The sequence below is a fragment of the Mirounga angustirostris genome, unplaced genomic scaffold (genome assembly GCF_029215605.1).
Source record: "Mirounga angustirostris isolate CCGP_5_RB_7025 unplaced genomic scaffold, mMirAng1.0.hap1 SCAF_5, whole genome shotgun sequence".
NCBI lineage: Eukaryota > Metazoa > Chordata > Mammalia > Carnivora > Phocidae > Mirounga > Mirounga angustirostris.
The window spans coordinates 141,158,594-141,180,758 of NW_026991713.1; the positions used below are offsets into that span (position 1 = coordinate 141,158,594).

Below are 22,165 nucleotides of genomic sequence, written 5' to 3' on the forward strand. Positions count from 1 at the left end.
GGAACAGCTTCTGTGAGCACGGATCCCAAGCCAGAGGTCAGAGGCCAAAGTCTTGGATACATTTCATCTCTGCCTGAAATGAGCAGGGGCACAAGTGAGGGGCCCTGGCAAAGAGAGAGGTATGTGTGTGCGTGCGTGTGTGTGTGGGGGGGTTGTAATGTTTAATAGACATCCCCAGCACAGATTGGCACAAACGATCTTCTGGGGAGGTCAGGGAGCCCCCGTCACTGCCCTCCAGAATATAGGAGAGGGCTGCTGCCTTGTTACTTCCAAACTCCTCTTTTTGCCTCCTGGACCGTCCTGGGACTCTGTTGGGTCCCAGATACCGGGACAGCGGGGGAGGAGGTGGGGGGAAGGGAGGGTGTGTTCCCGAGGATGGTGGACAGAGCTGTGTCCCTTGTTCTTACCCTCTGCCCCTGTGTGGGATTCCTCGGCCTGAGGACCCTTTCTCCACCCCTCTCCTACCTCAAGAGCCCGCCTCGGTGTCACAAATACAGTAGGTGCTCAATAAATGTTCCTGGACTAGGAAGCAAAGATGCTGGCGCCAGGGAGGCTGCCCAGAGTCGGGGCGAGACAGAGGTGGTCCCTAGGCCCTGCGGCCTCCCCCCCACCCCCCGGAATTGGCGGGGTGCCGAGACCGGGCCACAGCCAGGACCGGCCGGGACTCGGGGCGGGGGCGGCCCCACGGAGGAGGCGGGGAAGGGGCGGGCGCGGGGGCGGTGCCATAGCCCGAGCCCGAGCCCGAGCCCGAGGCGACGGGAGCCGAGCGGGAGCAGCCGAGGGCGCCGCCGGGTCCCCAGCGCCACCGCTGCCGCCTGCGCGCCGCCCCCCGCGCCCCTGCCTGCCCGCGGCAGGCGTGAGCGCCGTGGCCGGCCGGCGGCCGGCCGGTGGGCAGCCGCCGCCATGGCCGCCCCGGAGCCGCTGCGGCCGCGCCTGTGCCGCCTGGTGCGCGGCGAGCAGGGCTACGGCTTCCACCTGCACGGCGAGAAGGGCCGCCGCGGGCAGTTCATCCGGCGCGTGGAGCCCGGCTCCCCCGCCGAGGCGGCCGCGCTGCGCGCCGGGGACCGGCTGGTCGAGGTCAACGGCGTCAACGTGGAGGGCGAGACGCACCACCAGGTGGGTACCCGCGCCCCGCCCGCGGCCCCGCTGGGCCCCCTCCCCGGGGAGCGCGGCCCCGCCCCGCGCTCGCGCGACCGCCGCTCCGGGCGCTCGGTGCGCCCAGGCCTCAGCGCCCTGCCCCGGGGGCCGGAGGGGGGTCGCGCGAGGGCCTGCGTGGGCTCCCGCTCCGAGGTTGCGGACGTGGCCACGGAGGCAGCGGCCGCCGGCCTCCTTCCTCGCCTCTCCCCCTCAGGAAGCTGGCGCCTGCACCGCGGAGGGGCATCCTGGCAGGGAGGGGCCCGCACTGCGGCTCCTCGCCCTCGGCCCCAGCACTTCAGTCCTGTTCGGGCCTCGTGTGCGAGGAGTGCAGGCGTCAGTCACCTTGGGGGCCCTCCATGCTTTGCGGGCCCGGAGTGCTTGTCTATGAGTGTAAACACGTGCTTGTGTACACAGCTGGGTATGTGTGTGTACACGTCCCTCTGGGGGTCACGCCCGTGTGCCCACATCGGTTCTGGGGGTACCTGAGGGGTGTCCCAGTGAGGGCACACCTGTATGTGCCTGTGTCAGTGTGTGTGTGTGCGTGTGCACGTGCTGCCCTGTGCGTGTGAATATACAGGTCTGCACCTCTAGGTGTGTGTGTCCAGGCCTGTGGGTCGGCCTGCCTGGCTACGAGTGGTCATCAGTGTGTGTTGGCAGGTCAATGTACTAATAATGTGTGTCTTGGCTGATGGTGTCTGGGTCCCTCAGAGTCGCTGCTGGTGGCAGCATATGCCACTCCTTGGAGGCTGCCCGGCCCTGCAGGGGCTGCTGCCGCAGCCCCCTGCCCCCTGCCCCCTGCCGCTGGACATGAGGGCCAGAAGCAGGGCAGGGTCTGTTCTCGGCAGGTTCTGCTCCCTGGGGACTCTCTATCTTCCACTGCCCAGGGACTCAGCTGGCTGGAGTCCAGCCTCCCTCCACCCCTTCTGCTCAGGCTTCTCTGTGTCCTCCCCAGCACCCGTGAGTCTGTGACCTGTCTTCGTGGCCAGCCCTGGGGCCTAGAGATTAGTATTTTTGTTCCTGGCTGGGCCAGCAGCTGAACTCCAGCTTCTACCCCTGAGGCCCCTGTCTGTCCATCTGTCTGCCTACCTTCTGTGTTCCACCCAGCGTGTCCCTGGATAAAGCTGTTTGCTGAAGGAGGGTGGGGTGCGGGCCAGAGGTCTGGGCTTGACAGACCACAGGGAGGGGTACCAGAGTGCCAGCTGGCTTTGGTTTAACAGTCACTGCCACCCTTGCCCCAAGAGCACCTGCTTCTCCCAGGGCCCCAGGTGCTGGTCTCGAAGTTTACACACAGGACCATGCTGGCCCAGGAGGGAGGAGGTGCTCTTACAGCTCCTTGTTTGACACATGAGGAAACTGATGCTTGAGGATATTGGGTGTCTAGTCTGGGTCCCACAGTCAGGAAGCGGCAGGGTGCTGGGGTCCCCCTGTGGCTCTCACCAAGAGAGAGGAGAGGGCAGAGGAGGGCCAGGGGGAAGATGGGCCTGGTTCACACCCTCCTGTCCATTGACAGCTTCTGCCAAGCAGCTGTTGGGGGCCCTCTCTGCCCTCCCCCAAACTTGGGGTGGGGGTCTTGTCCTTCCTACCCCAATGCCCAGGGGGCACTGACTGCTCCTTCTCCCTGCAGGACACACCCTGACATGCACACTCCATGGTCCCCCACACGCTCTAGACACTTCACAGACACCTGCATAGACACACATGGCCCTCATGTCGCACTTGGTCCCACAGGTGGCCTCTGCCTGCCGGGTCTGAACCCTGCTTCCCAGGTTGTGTGTGGGTGCCCCAGCGGGTGCGTTGCCACAGGAACCAGGCCTTCCTGTCTCTGCAGGTCCAGCAGGGACAGGTGGTCATGGTCTGGAAGCAAATGGAAGGCTCAGAGGCAGGGGTTTAGACATCCATGCTCCACTGCTGAGAACAGCAATGGCCACAGACCCTCAGACAGGGACCTAGGGAGACCCCTCGCTCCCTCACCCGCAGACTGAGAGACAGACCCTGAAACAGCTGGATGCACACCTGCACACATCCGTGCGCACACACTCAGACCCTGAAAACCCCAAGCTCAGCCGTGCACCACCTTTCAGACCAACTGCCTCACCCAGCTTCCCAGCCCTTCCTGGACGAGACCCGGGGCCAAGGCCAGGCCCTGCAGTGACCCTGTAGCCCTGTGTCAGGAGTCCTCCGTAAAGAGGGAGGGAGCTGCTGGTACACTGGGGGTGGGGGGCGGAGCCGGCTGGCCTCTCCGTCCAGCCGCCCACCCCTGGTAGGCCAGCTGCCTGCCCGCGATCCTGGGCCGGCCCCGGGTGGTGTCACTGTCCATGTGCTGCCCAGAGTGCCGACTGCTGACCTGCTCCCCCCAACCTGCCCGGCCCAGGTGGTGCAGAGGATCAAGGCTGTGGAAGGGCAGACTCGGCTGCTGGTGGTGGACAAAGAGACGGACGAGGAGCTCCGACGGCGGCAGCTGACCTGCACTGAGGAGATGGCCCAGCGAGGGCTTCCACCCACCCACGACCCCTGGGAGCCAAAGCCGGACTGGGCACGTGCAGGCAGCCTGGGCTCTGAGGCTGGCCAGAAGGTACGGCAGGCTCTGCACACCGGGGCCACCCCAGCTTGTCCCAGAACCATCGTGTCTGCCTCTGGATGGCGGGCAGTCTCCCCCTCCGCTCACCTCCACAAGGCTCTGTCTCCATCTCTTCTGCCTCTTGGGGCCCCTGGTGACTACCCTCTTGGCTACTTGGGGCCACTCTTTCTGCCCTCAGTCTGTGTTCTAAGGCAGGTGGACTCAGGGGAGCGTGGCCCTGGTCCCTGGCCCTCCATCTCCAGCGCTCTTCCCCAGGATGCTCATTAGAGCTCCCTGGCCTAGGAAAGGTCACTCTGACAAGCCCAGCCTAGGGGCTGAGGGAACTGGGAAGGGTCTGCAGGGATGTTCTGTGACGGAGTGTGTCTAGCTCTGTGTTGATGTCAGGTGTCTGCCTGTCTAAGGAGCCTGCTTGTGCTGGGAAGGTCTTGAGAGGTAGGGGCTGGTCCTTCTCTGTGGGCAGTGCATGGTTGGGGACAGCCGGGGACACTCTGAGCTGGGTCCTCAGCTTGGGGTCTACCGCGATTGGGGTACTTTTCTCTTCCTGTGTCCGCTCCAGGCCAGAAGAGCTGGAATAAATATGTGTGTGCGTGTGTGTGTGTGTTGCTATTCTACAGACTTCTGGGTGGCAGGACTTGGGCGGGGGTTCCTGCTTGGGGGAGGCCAAGAGGAAGAGCCTGCCCTTGCTTGTTCTACCCCGTTTTTTTTAATTTTATTATTATTTGTTTCTTTATTTGAGAGAGGGAGAGGGGGAGAGAGAGAAAGGGAGAGCAACTGGAGGGGCAGAGGGAGAGAATCCCCAAGCAGATGCCCCACGGAGTGTGGGGCCTGACTCCAGGCTCAACGCAGGGCTCGATCTCACGACCCATGAGATCATGACCCATGAGATCATGACCCTGAGCCAAAACCACCCAGGCGCCCCGATTGTTCTATCATCTCGAAGCCCCATGGTACTGTTTCTCGTGCCCGTTTTGCCTTTTTTTTTTTTTTTTTAAGATTTTATTTATTTATCTGACAGAGAACGAGAACACAAGCAGGGGCAGAGGGAGAGAGAGAAGCAGAGTCCCTGCTGAGCAGGGAGCCCCAAATGGGGCTCCATCCCGGGACCCCAGGATCATGATCTAAGCCGAAGGCAGACGCTCAAGGGACTGAGCCACCCAGGCGCCTTTTTTCTTTCTTCTCTCTCTTTTTTTTTAAATTTCTTTAAAGGATTCAATCCCAGGGGTTTCCCCAGATCCCACTTTGAGAACCACTGGCCTAATGCCAGTGGAGGTGTGAGATCTGAAGTTTCTGGGTGTGCATGTCTCACGTGTGAGCTGGCCGTGCCTGGGGCTCGGGGGAAGGCGGCATTTCAGGTGGGAAGCCAGCCTGGATGCAGACCTGGGTCTGAACCTTCAGGATGCTTTTTGTTCTCTGGGCTGGAGAGCCTATGGGGGTGGTCAGGGCCCGAGTTGGGGGCATCCGGGTCAGCTGTGGGGTTTCAGGGAGGTCTGGGACGATGTGCTGGCTGGGCTGGCTCCCAGAGCACCGCTCCTTCGCAGGCGTCTTACCTCCCGGAGGAAGCGCCCCCGCCCCCAGGCGTTTGTCCATTGATTTAGACACAAACGCTGAGTTCACCTTCCTGTGGAAAAATCCGCCCTCGGGGCTTATCTGGAGGGTGGGGTGCTGAGGCACCTTGTCCTTGGGTGGGACCTTCCCTCTCTGCTATTTCAGGCTCTGGGAGCCACAGGAAGCCTTAGGAGGGGGCTTCCTCTGGGCGTATTTTTAGAGGAACAAAGTGGGGCCTGACTGGCAGGGGCTCTGTGGTAGGGGCCAGCCTGGGGACCGGGACTCCAGGATGTCAGGGGAGGCCCAGGGGACAGGGCGACCCCCTCCCTCCCAGCCAGAGACCTGATGTCTAACTGGCTGAGCTCAGAGGGTCCGATGGAAGAGCCAGGCCTCGGCTGACCTCCCCAGGACCGATTGGCGGTCAGGGTGCCTGGGAGGGTGGTTCTTGCCTGCGGCAGGCAGGACAACCGGCTGGGATGGATGTGGTTTGCTCTAGTGCAGGATGTCAGCCCCCGGGGGCCCCGTGGGAAGTAAGGGCCAAGCTGGGACTCAGGGCCCCGCAAGTCACTCCTGTCCTCTCAGCTCCTTTTCCTCCGTCCCGGCTGGGCTGTGGGAGGTGGGGCGGGGAGGACACCGATGGGGCGGCCCCTCCCATTGGGGTGCTGTGGGGTCCTAGTCAGTGGTGACTCAGCCCCAGGCCAGAGCAGGCTGGGCAGGCTGAAGCTGCAGTCCAGCTGATCCTGACAGTGACGAGAGGGACAGCCCCCAAACAGATGGGGCAGCCTGCGGTACCAGGGCCGTGGAGGTGGGGACAGAGCCTGGGCCCCCACTGCCCGTTCTAGAGGCCCTTAGGGTCCGAGCGTGAGCGAGCGAGGGAGTGAGAGTCCTGCAGGGGGTGACCGCCTGGTGTGGGAGCCTCGTACCTACGGGAAGGCTCTGGGAGCCTCAGCAGGACTGTCTTATGCTCCGGCGCCGGGGACCCCTCCCTTGCCTCCCTGTCTCCCCAGCCCCGGGTCCTGGGAGCAGGGCAGGGCCTCCCAGCAGCTTCCTTCCTTCCTTTCTTGGGACTGAAACCTAGCCAGTATGGGGTGCCTAGCTGGGGCCTGAGCAGGGGAGGGGGACCCAGACACCACCCTGCTCCCCAAAGTGACTCAGCCCCCATGTCCCCACCCATCCCTGGGGAGCCGGGGCCGCTGTGGGAGGTGGATAAATGGGGTGGTGGCCTGGGCTGGCCGGAGACTTCAGGCCACTCTGGCTGGACGCTCGGTGCCTGCCACTTCTCTCCTGCCTCCCATGGCCCGCTCTGGGGATGCCACACCACCGGCACCAGCCCCAGGAGCCCCTCCGAAGAGACCATCCTGGGGACTTGTGCAGGTCAGGCTGGGTGGGGGCAGGGTGGGCAACGAGGACCCCAGCAGCCAGCTTAGCCCATGTCCTCCAGGGTCAGGAGAGGGGATTTGGGACACCCTGGTGACCCTGGTGCGAGCAGGCTGCACCCTGAGCAACAATGGGGGCCTTTCTCTGTCAGGGCTGGTGAGTCACCATCTGGGGGGGGCACAGCCCGGCTCCCGGGGTACCCCCATGCCAGCTTCTTTGTCTGGTCACGGGCTGCGCTGTGAGACCAGGGCTTGTCCAGCTCCGGGCTGCCCGGCTGGGAGCCCTTGGGAGCCTGAGGGCCTGGCTGGGAGGTGGCAGGAAGTGCTCAGAGCCAGGGCCCGGAGCGAGGAATGTGAGCAATGCACTGGGCCTGCCTGCGCCCCCTCCTGACCCACTGCTTCTCCGGGCTTCCCCACGCAGCCTGGCCCCCCGCATTGCAGCCTCTCAACCTGAGGGTCTGGTGCCGGGGGTGGGGCTCCTTGGATGCTGGCTGATCCTGGCTGATCGGCAGGAGAGCAATTCAGGCAAGAATTGCAGAGAAGCCTCTTGGCTAGTGTGGTGAGCGGTGGCCGTGCTGGGTTGAGGCAGGGGGATGGCCAGGATGGTCCCAAACCCGGATGTGACTTCTGCCTGGCCTCATGGCCCCGGATACTCCCCCAGTCCTGCTTCCTGTTTGGGGGCCTTGAGAGACCTGCCGGGGAGGTCACTGTGCAGGGCGGGGAGGTCACTGTGCAGGGCGTGAGAAGAGGCTGCAGGGCTCAGCGCCAGGGGGCTGTCCTCTCGACGCGTGTGTCACCGTGTAGTGTGTTGTGAGCGTATGTTTGCATGTCTGGTCTCTGTGGCCATGTGCCTCTCACATCTGGGCCCGTGTCCACCTGCCAGGCTCTGCTCCTGGCCTGTCAGCCTCGGGGTGTGGGCTCTGGCCACCTGGATCTGAGCGGCACCTCTGCGTGCGGGGGCACTCAAAGCCTGTGCCTCGAGGTGTGTCTGGGAGAGGGGCTGAGTCTGTACAGGGGTACCCTGGAGCACTCGGGGGTCTAACACCCGTCAGTTCAGCTCATGTTGCCCAGCCGAACCCCTGGGGGATCAAGGAGCAGCTGCCCTGTCCCTTGAGTTCCTGGGGTTATGGGGCGAGGTGGTGGCCTGCAGTGGGGATCCCGAGGGCATGTCTGGGTGGGCTTTGGGGGTCCAGAAAGGGGTCCCAGAGGAAGGGTGCAGGCTGGGGAGGAAGAGGGTGTTCTGGACAAGGGGGAGGTCTGGAGCCAGGGCAGGGCACTGGCCCTGTGAGAAAAGATGCGCTTGGGTCCACAGCCAGGCTGACTAGCAGGCCAGAGTACTCACGGTCAGATTTGAGGAATGAGCTCAGAGGCCTGGAGGCTGGGAGTGGTCAGGGGGTGGCCTGAGCTGCAGGGGGCAGGTGCCTGAGGCCTGGAGAGCTTCCCTGGGGGTGAGGGTAGGTGGAGGGTCAGGGAGGGGCCCAGGGAGCACCCCCACCCGGCACTTGCTCACCTGCGCGCGCACTCAAGTCCTGAGCGGCCCCGGAAACCTGAGCTGCTGCCCGCCCAGGCACTCCGGCCACCCGCCATGTTTAATTGAGCACCCACAGCCGCTAGCCACCCACGCTGTGGTCGCGGCCCCAAGCCGTGGCTTGGGGGGCGCGTCCTGGGGACTGGCCCCTGCCCGCACGGCCCCCTGACCCACAGCCCTACTGCAGGATGCCCGAGGTAAAGTGAGGCGAGGCCCTGGGTTGTCGATGCGGGGGGGCGCTTGGGGCATCCTGGGCCTTCTGTGTTCTGGCAGGGAGGGTGGGAGGGCAGGTCCCACCCTTGGCCTTCTCACTCGCTTCGGCTCGGCCCCTGCGCCCTGTCCCTGGGCCCTATGGGGGTGGGGGTGGCTCCAGCTTGCTCTGGAATGTAAAAGCAAACACATCACTCTGCCACCAGCCCTATGGAGGCCACAGGGAGAAGGGGAGAAAAAACAAACGTCAGCCTCTCACTCGGAGGGAGGGGGGAGGGGGTTCTCTAGCAGCGCACCCCCCTAGGGATAGCTGTCCAGGACACTTGTCTCACCTGGCTGCTCCTAGGTCCCTGGCCTGGGCTCAGCGCTGCCCTTGAGCAGATCCTGTTAATACCCCTGTAAAGCCCCTGGTCCCATTTGAAGTTGTTTTGGGTTTGGAAACTGAGGCTTTGCTCAAGATCCCGCTGCTGAGCTCAGTCACAGGCACCCTACCAGGGTCCCCAGGCATGGGTACAGAGGGTTTGTCCCTGAGACCTGGGGCTGCCGGGCAGGGCGTGATGTTGAGCGTGGGGTTGGGGTTCCTCTGGCCCACATCCACTGCAGCTGCGTTCTGGGGGCCTGAGGCCTGGCGGGCTGGGTCAGCGGCCGTGGTGGGGGATGGGGGGGGAGATCAGCGCTGAGCCTGGTCTCACGTGCCTGCAGGATGTCAGTGGGCCCCCGAGGGAGCTACGCCCTCGGCTGTGCCACCTCCGAAAGGGCCCCCAAGGCTACGGGTTCAACCTGCACAGTGACAAGTCCCGGCCGGGACAGTATATCCGCTCCGTGGACCCAGGCTCACCTGCTGCTCACTCTGGCCTCCGCGCCCAGGACAGACTCATAGAGGTACCTGTCATGGAGGCTTTGGGGTCCTGGGCCCCAAGTGTGTGTCTGGGCCCCTGTCCCCCCCTCACCCCGCATGTGTGTCTGGGCCCCTATCCCCCCCTCACCCCGCATGTGTGTCTGGGCCCGTGTCCCCCCCCCCACCCCGAGTGTGTGTCTGGGCCTGTGCCCCCCCACCCCGAGTGTGTGTCTTGGCCTGTGTCCACCCCAAGTGTGTGGGCCCATGTCTCCCCCCACCCCGAGTGTATGTCTGGGCCCATGTACCCCCCCGAGTGTGTATCTGGGCCCGTGTCCTCCCCACCCCCAGTGTTGTCTGGGCCCATGTCCCCCCCAGTGTGTGTCTGGGCCCATGTTCCCCCCCAGTGTTGTCTGGGCCCATGTCCCCCCCAGTGTTGTCTGGGCCCGTGTCCCCCCACGAGTGTTGTCTGGGCCCGTGTCCTCCCCCCAGTGTTGTCTGGGCCCGTGTTCCCCCAACCCCCAGTGTGTGTCTGGGCCTGTGTCGCCCCCAGTGTGTGTCTGGGCAGGGAGGTCCTTGCTGGGAAGAGGAGAGATGCTGGGAACTTGAGCTGGCATTCCTCTTGCTGCCACGGCTGGTGACAACATTGATAAATATTTGATGCCACACCTGGCTGGGTGGCTCAGGGGGCCTGCAGGGGCCTGACTTCCGGCAGTGCTGACCCCATGCTGCTGGTGGCAGGTGAACGGGCAGAATGTCGAGGGGCTGCGCCACGCAGAGGTGGTTGCCAGCATCAGGGCGAGGGAGGATGAGGCCCGGCTGCTGGTGGTGGACCCTGAGACGGACGAGTACTTCAAGCGGCTCCGGGTCACGCCCACTGAGGAGCATTTGGAAGGTGGGTTGCTGCCTGGGGGCCTGGGGATGGGGTGAAGCATGGGGGGCTGGGCAGCCACTGACACCCTGTTCCCACAGGTCCACTGCCATCACCAGTCACCAATGGGACCAGCCCTGCCCAGGTAAGAGGGTGGGAATGGACCGGGTGGGCCATAGGGGCACCTCTAGGGATCCCCAGGCCGCGCCTCAAGATCTCCTTGTGTTGGTGTGACCATGAGACCCAATCTGGCCCGACCACTTCTAGCTCTCATGCTCCCTGTGGGTCCTGTCCTGGGTCAGCCACACCCCAGCCCCAGGCGGCTGTTGGCCTTGCGGGTCCTGCCCAGTGCTGGCTGGCGACCTGGAGTCTCACTCCGTCACTCCTTGGGAAGCTGGCCCTGGCTTCACCCCATGGGATGCTCGTGTGGCTCATTCCTGTTGTGAGCCGGCCAGGGCTGGCTTCCCAGCCCTCCGCAGCACCTGTCCACTCACTGCCGGGTGTCCAGCATCCTGCCCGGGCTGGGCCTGGAGTACAGTAGAGGCTAGGCGCCACCTGCCAAATGGAAGACTAGATGCAGCTCTGATGTGCATGTGGGCACACGTGTGCGTGTGTGTGTGCTCGTCTGCGTGTGCACCCGCGGCTCCCGGGCAGGGTCCCTGAAGCCACACCTTGCCCTTGGTTTCCCAGGTCAACGGTGGCTCAGCGTGCTCGTCTCGAAGTGATCTGCCTGGCTTAGACAAGGACACTGAGGTAGCAAGTGCCTGCCCGTCCCCACTGCTGTGCTCACACATGGGGGGTCAGAGCTTTGGGAGTGGGCCTCTGTGCAGCCTGATCAGTGGGGTCACCACCTCTAGGACACCCTCTAGGGCCCGCTGCCCCAGCCCCACCAGGTGGCCTGTGGTATGAGCTGCCCGGGAGGGGGTCACCCGACGGGGGGCTTGCGTCCGGGACTCACTCTGGCCACCTGCCCCACCCCCCATCCAGGACAGCAGCACCTGGAAGCGGGACCCCTTTCAGGAGAGTGGCCTCCACCTGAGCCCCACGGCGGCCGAAGCCAAGGAGAAGGCGAGAGCCACCCGGATCAATAAGCGGGCACCACAGATGGACTGGAACAGGAAACGCGAGATCTTCAGCAACTTCTGAGCCCCTCCCTGCCTGTTTGCACGGCCCACAGGCCTCGCCCCACAGGCCCAGCCCAGAGTTCCCCAAGCCTCAGTGGACTGGAGGGAGTGCCTCCTCACCCCCAGAAGCCGTGCTGGTCCCACCACCACCCAGGAACCAATGTGCGCCCCAGTGAGCCCCGTCCTGCCCCCCTACCTGCTGGGTGCTGGATAGGGGAGAGGGGGCCCCCCTGAGATAGAAGAGAGGGACAGAGAGAGGCAGTGGTGACCGTGGGCCCGGCCCTTTTGCTGCTCTGCCCGGGCCTGCTGACTTAAAGGAATTTGTGTTTTTGCTTTTCTTCCAAAAACAAAAAAAGAGAGAGAGCTCCAGTTCCACACATGTTTCCACTTAATACCAGAGTCCCGCCCCCGCCCCTGCCCCCGCAGGACGCCTCTCTAAGTAATTGCAATAAAACAAACCTTTCTCTGCAAACCATTTCCTCCCCACCCTTCAGCAGCAGCCATCCCAAGTGGGCGCCCCGGGCACTTCCAGGGACAGAGGAAAACGTAGGGGGGCCAGACTGTGGTTGTGGGGGCTTCAGCGTGACACTGGGGAGGCCAGATGTGGCTGTAGGAGCTGCCCCTCTGCCCCCTCCCTGCTGGGAGCAGGGGTCACCAGGCCAGGCCCCCATGTCCCTACTCAACTGTGGTCTGGGGCATGGGGCCTGGGCTCCAGGGGCCCGAAGATGGAGGCCCTGTGTCCCAGAAGAGGGTGGTCTCCGGACAGGCCTCTTGTCCCTGCGCCACAGCCGCGAGGCATGGGGAGTGTGGCTGTGGGAGAGCTTGCCTGCCCCCAGGAGACCCCCACCCACTCTCCCTTTCCTGCTGGCCCCGGCTGACATTGCTGTCTGCCCCGTAAGCCATAGCGCATGCGCGCCCTCCTAATAAACAGGCCTTCCTCAGACCTGTGGCCGCCTGTCCTTCCTGAGACCTCACTTGGGGGTGGGGGGCTGTGGTCTGGGCAGGAAGGGAGCAGCTAGGGAGCCCCACTCTCAGCTGCTGGAAGCAGAGGCTCATTCCCAAGCCTCTCCCACTCCATCCACCTGGCAGCAAAGCCTGACCCCTCTCCACTTCTGCTCTGTCTCCCCCTCCCCAGCCCCCTGGAGACCCCCAAAACTTGGAGCCCTGCCTCCTCCTTCATTGGCACACCCTTGGGGCCCTTGCTATCTTCTCCCTCCCCCACCCTCCATGCCTTCTGGATCCTTGACGCCCCCGCCACTCCAGCAGGTACACACGGGTCAGGTCTCATGTCCTGTGGCACCCGGCCTGGGCCTACTGGTGTTACTCCAGAGGCCAGGTGGCTCTGTAAACACGGGGTGGGGCCTCCTGGCAGAGAGCTCTCAGGGTGCCAAAGTTCGGGGGATGGGTGTAGATCTGCGTGCCCAGCCAGCTGCCCAGGTTGGAGGAGGCCCGGGTCTCCAGCGGGCTTCCCGCCATCCATCTCTTCTGTCCCAGGCTCCTGCACACCCATCACCCCCCACCCCCGCCCAGTCCACAGCCCAGATTTTCACGTCCCCATCTCATCCTCCCAGGCAGCCCTGTTCAGACACACAGCTCACTCACGTGCTTCCCGGCCTACCCCCACGCCCCAGGGGTAAGACGCGGCCAGACCCCCACAGCAAACAACTCCCGAGCTTTATTATAAGCAGGCCGTGGCTCCCCAGCGTAGGCCAGCGCACGGTGGCCGGGCCAAGGCTTCATGGCCCACAGAGGCTGCGTGCAGCCGGGCACAGGCTCCGGTTGAGGCAGGCCTGGCAGTGTGGGTGGACGGGCAGACACGTCTGCTGGCCGAAGCCCACCAACAGTCCGTTGATCTCACTCCACAGCTCCCTGTGAAGGTGAGAGGTCAGCAGGGGAGGGAGACCGAGGGCAGCCCCCCCCCAGCCCCCAGCCCCCACCCTGCCGCACCGGGGCAGCCAGGCTTCCAGCGCCGCACGAGTCTTCTCCGGGGACTTGGTCGCCATCTTGGTCCACCCTAGTCTGTTGGCGATTCTGTGCACGTGGGTGTCCACCGCTGTGGGAGACAGGACCGGCTCATCACAGGGCGCGCTGGCGGACACAGACCCTGCCAACAGCCCCAAGCCTGGAGCCGGAGTCTCCCCCGCTCCCACCCCAGGGGCTTCCACGGAGGGCAGGTCAGCGGCTTGAGCGAGAGGGTAGGGCCTGCTAGCTGGGGTGCAGGCAGCGGTGCCTCCTGGCCCAGGAACTGGCTGTGAGTGCTCACGGTTAGGCTAGCGGGAGGTCACGGCCCCCAGCGCCCGCACCTACCACGGCATGGCCAGGGACAGAGCAGGGCGTGTGGCCAGGCCAGCTGCAGCTGCCCTCTCCGTGGGCCGCGGTCCCGGCTCCCCTGGGCCGGGCCACCCCAAGGCTCGGCCTGGGCACCTGCTCTCCCTGCAAGCTGTAGCCCCTGCCTCCTCTCAGCTTTGCAAAAGAGAACCTGAGCCCTACACCTGCTCCCTTCCCCTGCTACTAATGGTCTGGAAAAAGCCTCAGGCCTTCCCCAGACGCTAACGGAGGGCACCCTGTGGGCACAGGGAGGGCACGCGGGTGCAGGGGTCATGCTAGTGGGTCACCACGGCTCCGCTTCCTCCCCTGTAGCACAGAAATGATCACTGCCTGTCCCCCAGAGGGGGCCCAAACCCTTGGTCCTCCCCCGGGGGCCCAGCCTAGGGCCACGGCACACCACTCAAGCCTCCTGCGGGCAGGTCCTCTGCACGCTTTCCCAGCTTGGTGGCCAAAGCTCCAAGCGGCTAAGCGTATTGCCTCATGGTCACCCAGCTGGGACAGCAGGGCTGGGACTGGCTGCTGTAGCCCACAGCTCTGGCTTTCTAATTGAGGCGAAGCCCCTGAGAGGCAGGGCCCACAGACATCCAGAAAGGGTGACATTCCCACTCGCCCTCCTAGTGTGCCTCCTGCTCCCAAAGGCCTGTTCCCTGGGCTGTAGGCCCATCCCCCACAGACCTGCCAGACCCATCCCGAGACTCGGGACTCAGGCAGCGAGGACAGCAGCCCCCATAAGCTCAAGCATGTGCTGAGAGGCTGTCAGCTGCAGGATCGGGGCGGCGGCAGGGGTCGGGCCCTAGCCCCTGCCTGGCCCATCGCCAGTCTCTGGGGCTGCTGGGCTCCAGCCTAGCGGCCCTTCGGCCCAAGCACAGTGCTGAGAAGGGTCCCCACCCCAGGGAGCAGGCTTTGGGAGCTGGGAAGTGCTGGGGAGATTTCTGCCCCCCTCCCCACCCCCTGCAGAAGTTCCAGAGGAGCACCAGGGTGGGGGCATACAGAGAGGCTGTGGGTCGGGCCCCAGTTTCTGGGGTTTCTCAGAAGCCCCAACTGTCTGGGCAAAGACCTGAAGACGCAGCCGCAGCCTAACCCAGGGTCTGTCTTCACGGACACCACCAATGTCAGGAAATGGATTCCAGGAGGGGCTCCCCCCAGCGCTTCCTCCCCTGGCATCCCCCTGCCTTTACCGTGCCTCCCCCATGGGCCCGTTCTTGAGCCTTCCTCTACTGGCCCCCTCCCCCACCTGATGCCAGTGTTGTTCCTTCTGCCCAGATGGCACTTTCTCCTCCTAGCCTGCCAGCCCCCCTCACTCTTCAGCTCTTGGCTGAGTTATCACCTCCTTCTAGGAGGTCTCCTCAGATGCCCCAGACCAGGCCAGCTCTGACAGTGCCATGCATGCCCCCGGGAGTGTTTCTACCTCACAGGTAAGGAGTTACGTGCTCAATCTCTTTCTTCGTGCATAGCACAAACTTTGAATCCATCCCCAGGGCCTCTCACAGAGCCCCGTGCAGGGTAGATGCTCAGCAAATGGGAACTCCTCCCATTAGGACCCACCTGTAGGCAGGGCAGGCCTAGCTCAATGCTGGAAACATCCTTCTGACCCTTTGGGCTAAATTGTGGGTGAGGGGACTTGAGCTGGGGTCACAGACCACAGGACGTGGCCAGCCCTGCCCTCCCTGTGTATGCCACTCACCGATGCCAGACACGGCACCCCAGGCCACGGCCATGGCCAAGTGTGCCATCTTGGGCCCAACGCCCGGCAGTGCCACCAGCTCTGCCACAGAAGCTGGGATGTCCCCGCCATAGCGCTGCTGCAGGATGGCACTGGTCTGCTTGATGTACTTGACCTTGCTCTGAAAGACGGAGGGGGGTGGTCAGCCCTGGAGGTGGAGGGTGTAGCCCTACTTGGGAGGATGAGTCCTGAGGGAGACCCACAGGCATCCAGAGCTGCCTGTCACCTGCCCTAGACACACTCAGAGGCACCTGTTTGTCCCTGTCCCCCCAAGAGGTGGGAATGAGCCAAGGGCAGCAGGGAGACTGAGGGAGGCCCAATGCAGGCCTGGACCAGTGACATGTGTGTGGGGTCTAGCTCAGGTCCCCTGCCCCATCACTCCCCCAGAGGCCAGGTGGGCTAGACAGGGCCAGCCATGCCAGGAGCTGGGCTCAGCAGCACCTGGACCTTCAGGAAGGAAGGCTGGAGCCTGGGGCTCCCCCGCCAGCCGCCAGGCCAGCTGGGTGGCTCCCATTCTGTGCCTGAGTAGAGAGGACTATTTAAAACCCATTTGACAAACTACAGCCCACGCCAATGCCAAGGGGAAGCAGCCCCACCCGCCCAGCTGCCTTCAACAGAGCCGCCCACTTGCCACCAGTGCTCTAGGGCCTGTTGGGGCTCCAGAGGGAAGGGGGTGACGCACTCCAGGGAGGCTTGGAGTAAACAAAGGGAAAGGCGGGTGGGCAGCCTCAGGGAGGAAGGGAAGCGCCAGTCAGCTGGGTGGGGAGGTGGAGGAAGGAAGGGGTGGGCTGCAAACAGGAAAGGCCAAGGAGGGAGGCCCCATAGCCCTGACCCCATTTGCTGGTCAGACGGGCAGGGGGCTCCACTGCGAACTCACATCCAGGTCCCTTTGGCCTCAGATGCCCCACCTGGCCTCCTGAACCCCCACAGCCTCTCCTCGGCCTCCTGACATCTTTCCCAGGCCTGTGGGCTCACCCTCCAGAAGCCTACGGGGTAGATGAGCGTGCCCAGCGTGCTGTCATCTGTCTGCAGGATGCTGTCCACTGTGAGGCCCCGAGCGCGCAGCCGCTGCATGGCACCTGCTGTTACCTGGTCTTTGGTTTGGCTGGAGAGCATCAGTGACAGCAGCACCTGGTACCTCTGCACCTGTTTGCACGGTGACAGGGACCAGGGTAGTGGCAGGTCCTGGGTGCTCACTGTGCGTCGGGCCCCCGCCAAACCCTTTACCACCTCCACCTGTTACCCTGGCCAACGTGTGGGACATCAGCCTCCCACCCACTCTGGCCAACGGACTGTGTGAGCAGTCTGGCCTGGGCCTGTTTTGTTTTCACGTATATAACATGGGGACAATAACAGTGCCTGCCCCCCAAAGCTTAATGGGAGGCTTAAATAAACGATCACAACACTTACAATCAGACCTGGTGCTCGACAGCCAGTGCCTGCTACTGTGATTGCTGTTGCCTTGTGGAGAATCCTACCCATCTCACACACAAGCAAACAGAAGCCCCGAGGAGGTCGTGCACCCAGGTCACTGGTAGTGGAGTTGGGATTAGAATCAAGCTGGTCTAAGGACCAAGCTCCAAGACAGTGAGGTGTAAGGAACTTTTTTTCTCTCAACAAACATTACGAACTCCCCTGGTAGGTCAGGACTGTGCTGGTGGAAGACAGAGCATGAAGCCCCAAGACACAGGCAGTCCTGACCTGCCGAGTGGCCGCCGTGAAGCAGGTGATGCTGCCCTGCGCTCTGGGACCCAGGTGCTGTCCCCTCGAGGTGCCGCCTGCCGGTGAGGGTGCCAGTCAAGAGCTGCCAGGGTCAGGCTGTGCCCTGACAGAGGAAGCAAGTGTCTTGTCCAGAAGGCAGTCACCAGGCAGATAGGGCGCCTACCTTTGGGGGTGCGCTGGGGTCATAGCAGTGCTCAGCCCCCAGCTGGTCCACAGGCGCGTCCTTCCCACTCCTCATGGTGCGGATGTTCACCAGCTGCTGCTGCCAGTCTGGGGGTTCCCAGCCTGGTGCCTCTGGGGGTTTAGCGCCTTCTCCTTTCTCATGATCTGAGGCTTCATAGGTGACACTCAGTTTCTGTGTCTTCTGCTGACGCTTTGCGGGGCTGTGGCTTTTCTTTCCTTCTGCAAAAAAGTGCCATTCAGCAGGGGCCCCAGGTGAGGGTGGGCGTGGGTGCTGTCCCGCCTGCTACCACCCATCATCATTCATTCAACGACCATCCATCATCTACCGCAGCTGGGGCTGCTCTGGCCTCTGCAGCGCGTGCTCTGGGGCAGGTCAGCTTTCCCCATGCCACTGCCCTCCTGACCAAGTTTGCGTTAGGACAGGACGACTCTACCCACAGCCTCCACCATGGTGCCCCTCCAATCTCATTTCCACATGGGCCCAGAGAGACATTCCTAAGGCCCAAATCAGACTGTGTCATTTCCGTTTAAAACTGCTCATTGATTTTTCCTTGTACTCATGGCAAACTTCAAACTCCATCCCAGCATCAAGGGTCCTCCCTACCTAGCTGGTATTGTTACCTACTTACTCCCCCTGCCCCATTTCCTTCTGCCATGCGTCTGTCATAGTGGATCTCCTTGTCCGGACTACCCCTAAGTTCACTGGGTGCCTAGGAGAATCCCCCTCTGGCTGCCCTGTTCAGGGGCCCTGTGGGTCTCGCTCACCCCCCTCACCCCCCCCGCCCCAGACCTGTACACACTAGGTCCTTAATGCCTGCAGAATAAACAGAACGAAGACAACGCCCTTTCCCGTTTCCTCTCAGAGGCACCCTCCAGCAGGGGAAGAGGACTTCTGGCTGGGCGTGTCCTCGGCACCTGGTCTCTCTGAGAGAGAAGCAGCCAGGACAAACGAGGCTGGTGTGCCCACAGAAAGCCCGGCGCAAGTGGGGTATCCCCGGACAGGCTACCGGGACGCGGAGAACTTTCTTGTTCAGGACGAGGGTGGGGGAGGTGCGAGCGCCCGGAACTCAGTCCCTGTGGACCCCTGCCCCTGCCCCTGCGTCCTGGGAACAGGGAGCAGGGTGGGAGTCAGAGCCCCACGTGGGGGCGACTCGGAATCCCAGCCCCCGGCCCCTTGCAGGCTTCTTCCCTCGTCTCTCTCCCCATGCCCCGGTCCGAGTGCCGGGCTACCTGCAGCTGCCTCTCCCCTCCGGAGCGGCGCCTCGTCCCCACCCCCCCGCGGCCCGGTCCCCGGGTCCCGGCTCCGGCTCCGGGTCACCATCCTCACGCCCGCCATGCTCATGCCAGAGTCCTGCGCACTACACATCCCGGCGGCCCCCGCGGCCCAGTCACGTGACTCGACTCTTGCCCCGCCTTTCCGCCGAGAGCGGCCGGGAACTACGACTCCCAGGAAGCTCGGCGGCGGCGCTCGGCCCCCCCTGTCCGCTGCCGGAAGTGCGGACCAAGCTTCCGGCGGCGGCTCGGGGGTTGGGGGGCCGGGGTAGCGCTCCCTTCTCCGCGCCGGGACGACCCGGCGCGCGGCCGGCGCGGCGTGGGGTGAGTGGCTCGCGGGCCCCCGACCGCCGACGCCGGCCCGGTCCACCGTGTGGCCCGGCCGCGATGGGGCAGGGGGCGGCGGCCGCGCCGGGGAGGGGGAGGTGCTGCTCGGCGCAGAGGCGGCGGGGGCGGACCCCGCAGTGTCACGGCTCCGGCCTTCGGCCTGCAGCCGCTCGAGCAGTCCTGGGTTTTAAGACGGAGCGGGTGCGAGGGGCCCCCTGCTTCCGGCGTCCGCGACAGGCCTCCCCCAAGTCGGGGAGGAGAGGGAGGGCGAGCGTCGGAGCCCCAGCCTGCGGTTCCCCTCCCTCACCCGGTGCCCGCTGCTGGCCGGGACCGCCAGGCTGTGCTTGAGGTCCTCCCGGGAGCTGTGGGAGGGTCGTGCCCACCCGAGACCTAGGCTTCGCGGGTGGAAGGCCGGAGGTCAGCAGCGGGGCAGGTGCGGGGAGCTGCCCTGAGCTCTCCGCCTGTATTCTCGGCGCAGAAGCGGCCTCTGCTGCATCCCTGCCCACCATGGCCAAGCCAACAAGCAAAGATTCAGGCTTGAAGGAGAAGTTCAGGATTCTCTTGGGACTGGGAACCCCGAGGCCAAACCCCAGGTCTGCAGAGGGCAAACAGACGGAGTTTATCATCACCGCGGACATCCTGAGAGTGAGTGAGCTGCCCTGTCTGCCCTGCTAGGCTGTTGGGAGGTGCAGGGCAGGCTGGGTTCCGTCTGTCACCAGGTTCTGTGGGAAGTGGGACTGCTGTCCCCAGTGCTCTGGAAGCCTGTACATCATTCCTTCAGAGGTGCAGGAAGTCAGGACCTTGGGGACTGCGGCTAGCACACTTGAGGTAGTACTAGGATGTCCGTGCTGGAGAACCTACTTCACTAGCCACGGCTAAAACGCCGTGCTTGGTTTCCACGGGTGATTAGGGTTGTAGCCAAGTGTTAACCTGGTAATTTGTGAGTTCCTGGAATGAGCGGGTTTTTGTTTTCTGGTGTGTATTTGAATCCCCCTACCACATCCTGGCACCATGTTTTTTATTTATTTATTTTTTTTTAAAAAGATTTTATTTATTTATTTGAGAGAGAGAGAATGAGAGAGAGCGAGTACATGAGAGGGGGAGGGTCAGAGGAAGAAGCAGACTCCCTGCTGAGCAGGGAGCCCCATGCGGGACTCGATCCAGGGACTCCCAGATCATGACCTGAGCCGAAGGCAGTCGCTTAACCAACTGAGCCACCCAGGCGCCCCCATGTTTTTTTTTTTTAAAGATTTTATTTACTTATTTGACAGAGACACAGCGAGAGAGGGAACACAAGCAGAGGGAGTGGGAGAGGGAGAAGCAGGCTTCCTGCAGAGCAGGGAGCCCGATGTGGGGCTCGATCCCAGGACCCTGGGATCATGACCTGAGCCGAAGGCAGACGCTTAACCAACTGAGCCACCTAGGCGCCCCCGGCACCGTGTTTTATAAATGCTGAGTTTCTGCACTTGTGAGGTTTCCCATTCAGAAACAACCAAAATGTTTGTCCGGTGGTGAACAGATAAACAAAATGTGATGTCATTCGTACAATGGAGTATTACTTGGCAAAAAAAGGCATGCGGTATTGACACATGCCGTAATGTGGATGAACACTGAAAACATGCTAAGTGGAAGAAGCCAGACACAAAGGCCCCCACATAACGTGTGATTCCATTTCTATGAAATGTCCAGAATAGGTGAATCCTTAGAGATGGAAAGTCGATCAGCATGTGTCGGGGCCTGAGGGGTGGGAGGTGACTGCTAATGGGTGTGAAGTTGTACTTTTAGGGGATGAAAATATTCGGGAGTCAGTGGAGGTGGTTGCAAGCCTCGTGAACATACCAAAAGCTAAGTTGTACAGTTTTAAATTGTTCAAACAGCTAATTTTGGTATGTGAATTTTATCTCAACAAAATGAAATGTCATGAAAAAGAGAAGTAGTCTGTTCTCACTCCTTTGAAACAGAGTAGTAAATTCTCGTGGTCCCCGATTTCAGAAAGAGCCGGGCCAGGTCTCCAGCGTGGGAATTCTCGGGGTGGTCTGTGACGACTGGCGGTTAAGGAGACCTGTTGCCTGAGCGCTGGCCCCTTTGCTTCTTTCCTCTCTTGCCAGGAACTGAGCGTTGAATGTGGTATCAACAATCGCATCCGGGTGATAGGGCAGATCTGCGAAGTTGCAAAAACGAAGAAATTTGAAGAGGTAGGTCTGCCTCAGTTGGCTGCTGTTGAGAAGTCTGATTTGGCTCTTTCTAGGAGCAGGGTTGACCGCTGACTGCACCCTTTTAGGGGAGCTTCTGGAAACGCTCTGAGCATAACCCTTAGAGGTCACTCACACATGGAGGTGGGGAGCACAGGCAATAAGGTTTTTCCGGCAGTTCCGAGAAAGGCTTTAGTAGTGACTTGCATAAACGCATGCTTACTTGGTTTTTCGTATCCCAAGGAAGGTAAGGGAACATCAGGAAACCGTGTGACTCAAGGCATGCCATTTCCGGTGTCTTTTTGGGAGAGGTGTCTAGTTGGTGGCATTGAGCAACCTCACAGATATAAGCCTATTTATTTCGGGCAAATTTTTGCAGGCTCTCTCCGGGCATCCCGAGGACAGACTGGGAAGTTGTCATGAGAGCACCTCAAGGGCTCTGCTGTAGCTTGGCCCAGAGATTATATGGGCAACTTGGGAGGAGACGTGGACCAAGCAGATTGGGATTTGCTAAGGGGGAGGGGAGAGCAACCACGACATCCACAGGTCATCTGAAACATGCAGGCTTTACGTTACTGAGGATAAATGTGAACATAGGCTTTTGCGTCCATGAAGTTGGCTGCATAGGTATTTGGGGGGGGGGGGCTGTGACTGAATAGATAACCCTGAGAGGCTGGCAGAGTCCCCCGGGTCGGGATCTGCGTCTTGTTGTGGCTTAGGCTTTGTCACTAGGAGTGTTGTGCATAGGACAAAGGAGGTGAAAGTTCCATAGTATCCTGAAACGGTCAGGGTGTGGGTCAGACAACATCTAAAGGATGTTTTAGTCCCCTCCTAAGAGAAGGGAGCCCAGGAAAGTTTGAGTGGTCTGAAAACCCTGATTGAAGGGAGCACGGGATGGTTAATGTGGGAGAGAAGGTGACAAGAGAGATTTATTCTGGGTAGCTGCAGGGAACAGGACCCAGGTACCCTGGGAGGCAGATTCCAGAAGCCCACAGCGTTCTCGGCAGCACAGGCTTGGCAGGCGTGTGGTACAGAGTGGCCCTCAGCTGGTACAGAGAGGCCAGGGGAATGGGATTTCTGGGTCAGGCTGCAGACCCAGGCCCGCCTGGTTCTGAGACTCTTTCACTGGCTTTCTTCACTGGAGTCTGAGCATGCTCTAAAGGGGGGACTCCTGGCCGATCCCTGGGGGCACCGGGACAGCTCCCCTGGCCTAC

The 22,165-nt window shown here is 62.4% G+C and overlaps 3 protein-coding genes across 24 annotated transcripts in view; 2 read left to right on the forward strand and 1 right to left on the reverse strand.

Annotated features, from left to right (window-relative positions):
• The first annotated feature begins 793 nt into the window (after nt 1-793).
• On the forward strand, nt 794-12,147 carry NHERF2 (NHERF family PDZ scaffold protein 2). 4 transcript variants are annotated; one of them, XM_045874707.3, is made up of 7 exons: nt 794-1,116; nt 3,509-3,709; nt 9,077-9,256; nt 9,951-10,104; nt 10,182-10,225; nt 10,771-10,836; nt 11,068-12,147. In XM_045874707.3, the coding sequence occupies exons 1-7, from the start codon at nt 904-906 to the stop codon at nt 11,224-11,226; spliced, it is 1,017 nt and encodes a 338-aa protein (XP_045730663.1). In that variant the 5' UTR covers nt 794-903; the 3' UTR covers nt 11,227-12,147. The 4 variants fall into 4 exon arrangements, with proteins under 4 accessions (XP_045730663.1, XP_045730664.1, XP_045730665.1 ...); XM_045874708.3 differs by having other exon boundaries at nt 799-1,116; nt 10,771-10,833; XM_045874709.3 differs by lacking the exons at nt 794-1,116; nt 3,509-3,709 and adding an exon at nt 3,743-6,634.
• Nucleotides 12,148-12,859: 712 nt separating this feature from the next.
• Nucleotides 12,860-18,526, reverse strand: NTHL1 (nth like DNA glycosylase 1). 6 transcript variants are annotated; one of them, XM_045874711.2, is made up of 6 exons: nt 18,391-18,526; nt 17,141-17,379; nt 16,231-16,401; nt 15,217-15,376; nt 13,152-13,257; nt 12,860-13,073 (listed from the first exon to the last, which is right to left on the reverse strand). In XM_045874711.2, exons 1-6 carry the CDS (start codon nt 18,524-18,526, stop codon nt 12,941-12,943), a joined length of 945 nt encoding a protein of 314 aa, XP_045730667.1. In that variant the 3' UTR covers nt 12,860-12,940. The 6 variants fall into 6 exon arrangements, with proteins under 6 accessions (XP_045730667.1, XP_054363420.2, XP_064448424.1 ...); XM_054507445.2 differs by having other exon boundaries at nt 17,141-17,376; nt 18,391-18,511; XM_064592354.1 differs by lacking the exon at nt 18,391-18,526 and adding an exon at nt 17,487-17,832 and having other exon boundaries at nt 17,141-17,376.
• A 70-nt stretch (nt 18,527-18,596) lies between these two features.
• Nucleotides 18,597-22,165, forward strand: part of TSC2 (TSC complex subunit 2) — a 34,094-nt gene continuing 30,525 nt past the window's right edge. For all 14 annotated transcript variants that reach the window (XM_064592346.1, XM_045874719.3, XM_064592349.1 and 11 more), the window contains exons 1-3: nt 18,597-18,756; nt 19,238-19,404; nt 20,868-20,954. In XM_064592346.1, coding sequence (XP_064448416.1) covers nt 19,267-19,404; nt 20,868-20,954 — 225 coding nt within the window. In that variant the 5' untranslated portion in view covers nt 18,597-18,756; nt 19,238-19,266. The remainder of the gene's footprint in view (nt 18,757-19,237; nt 19,405-20,867; nt 20,955-22,165) is intronic.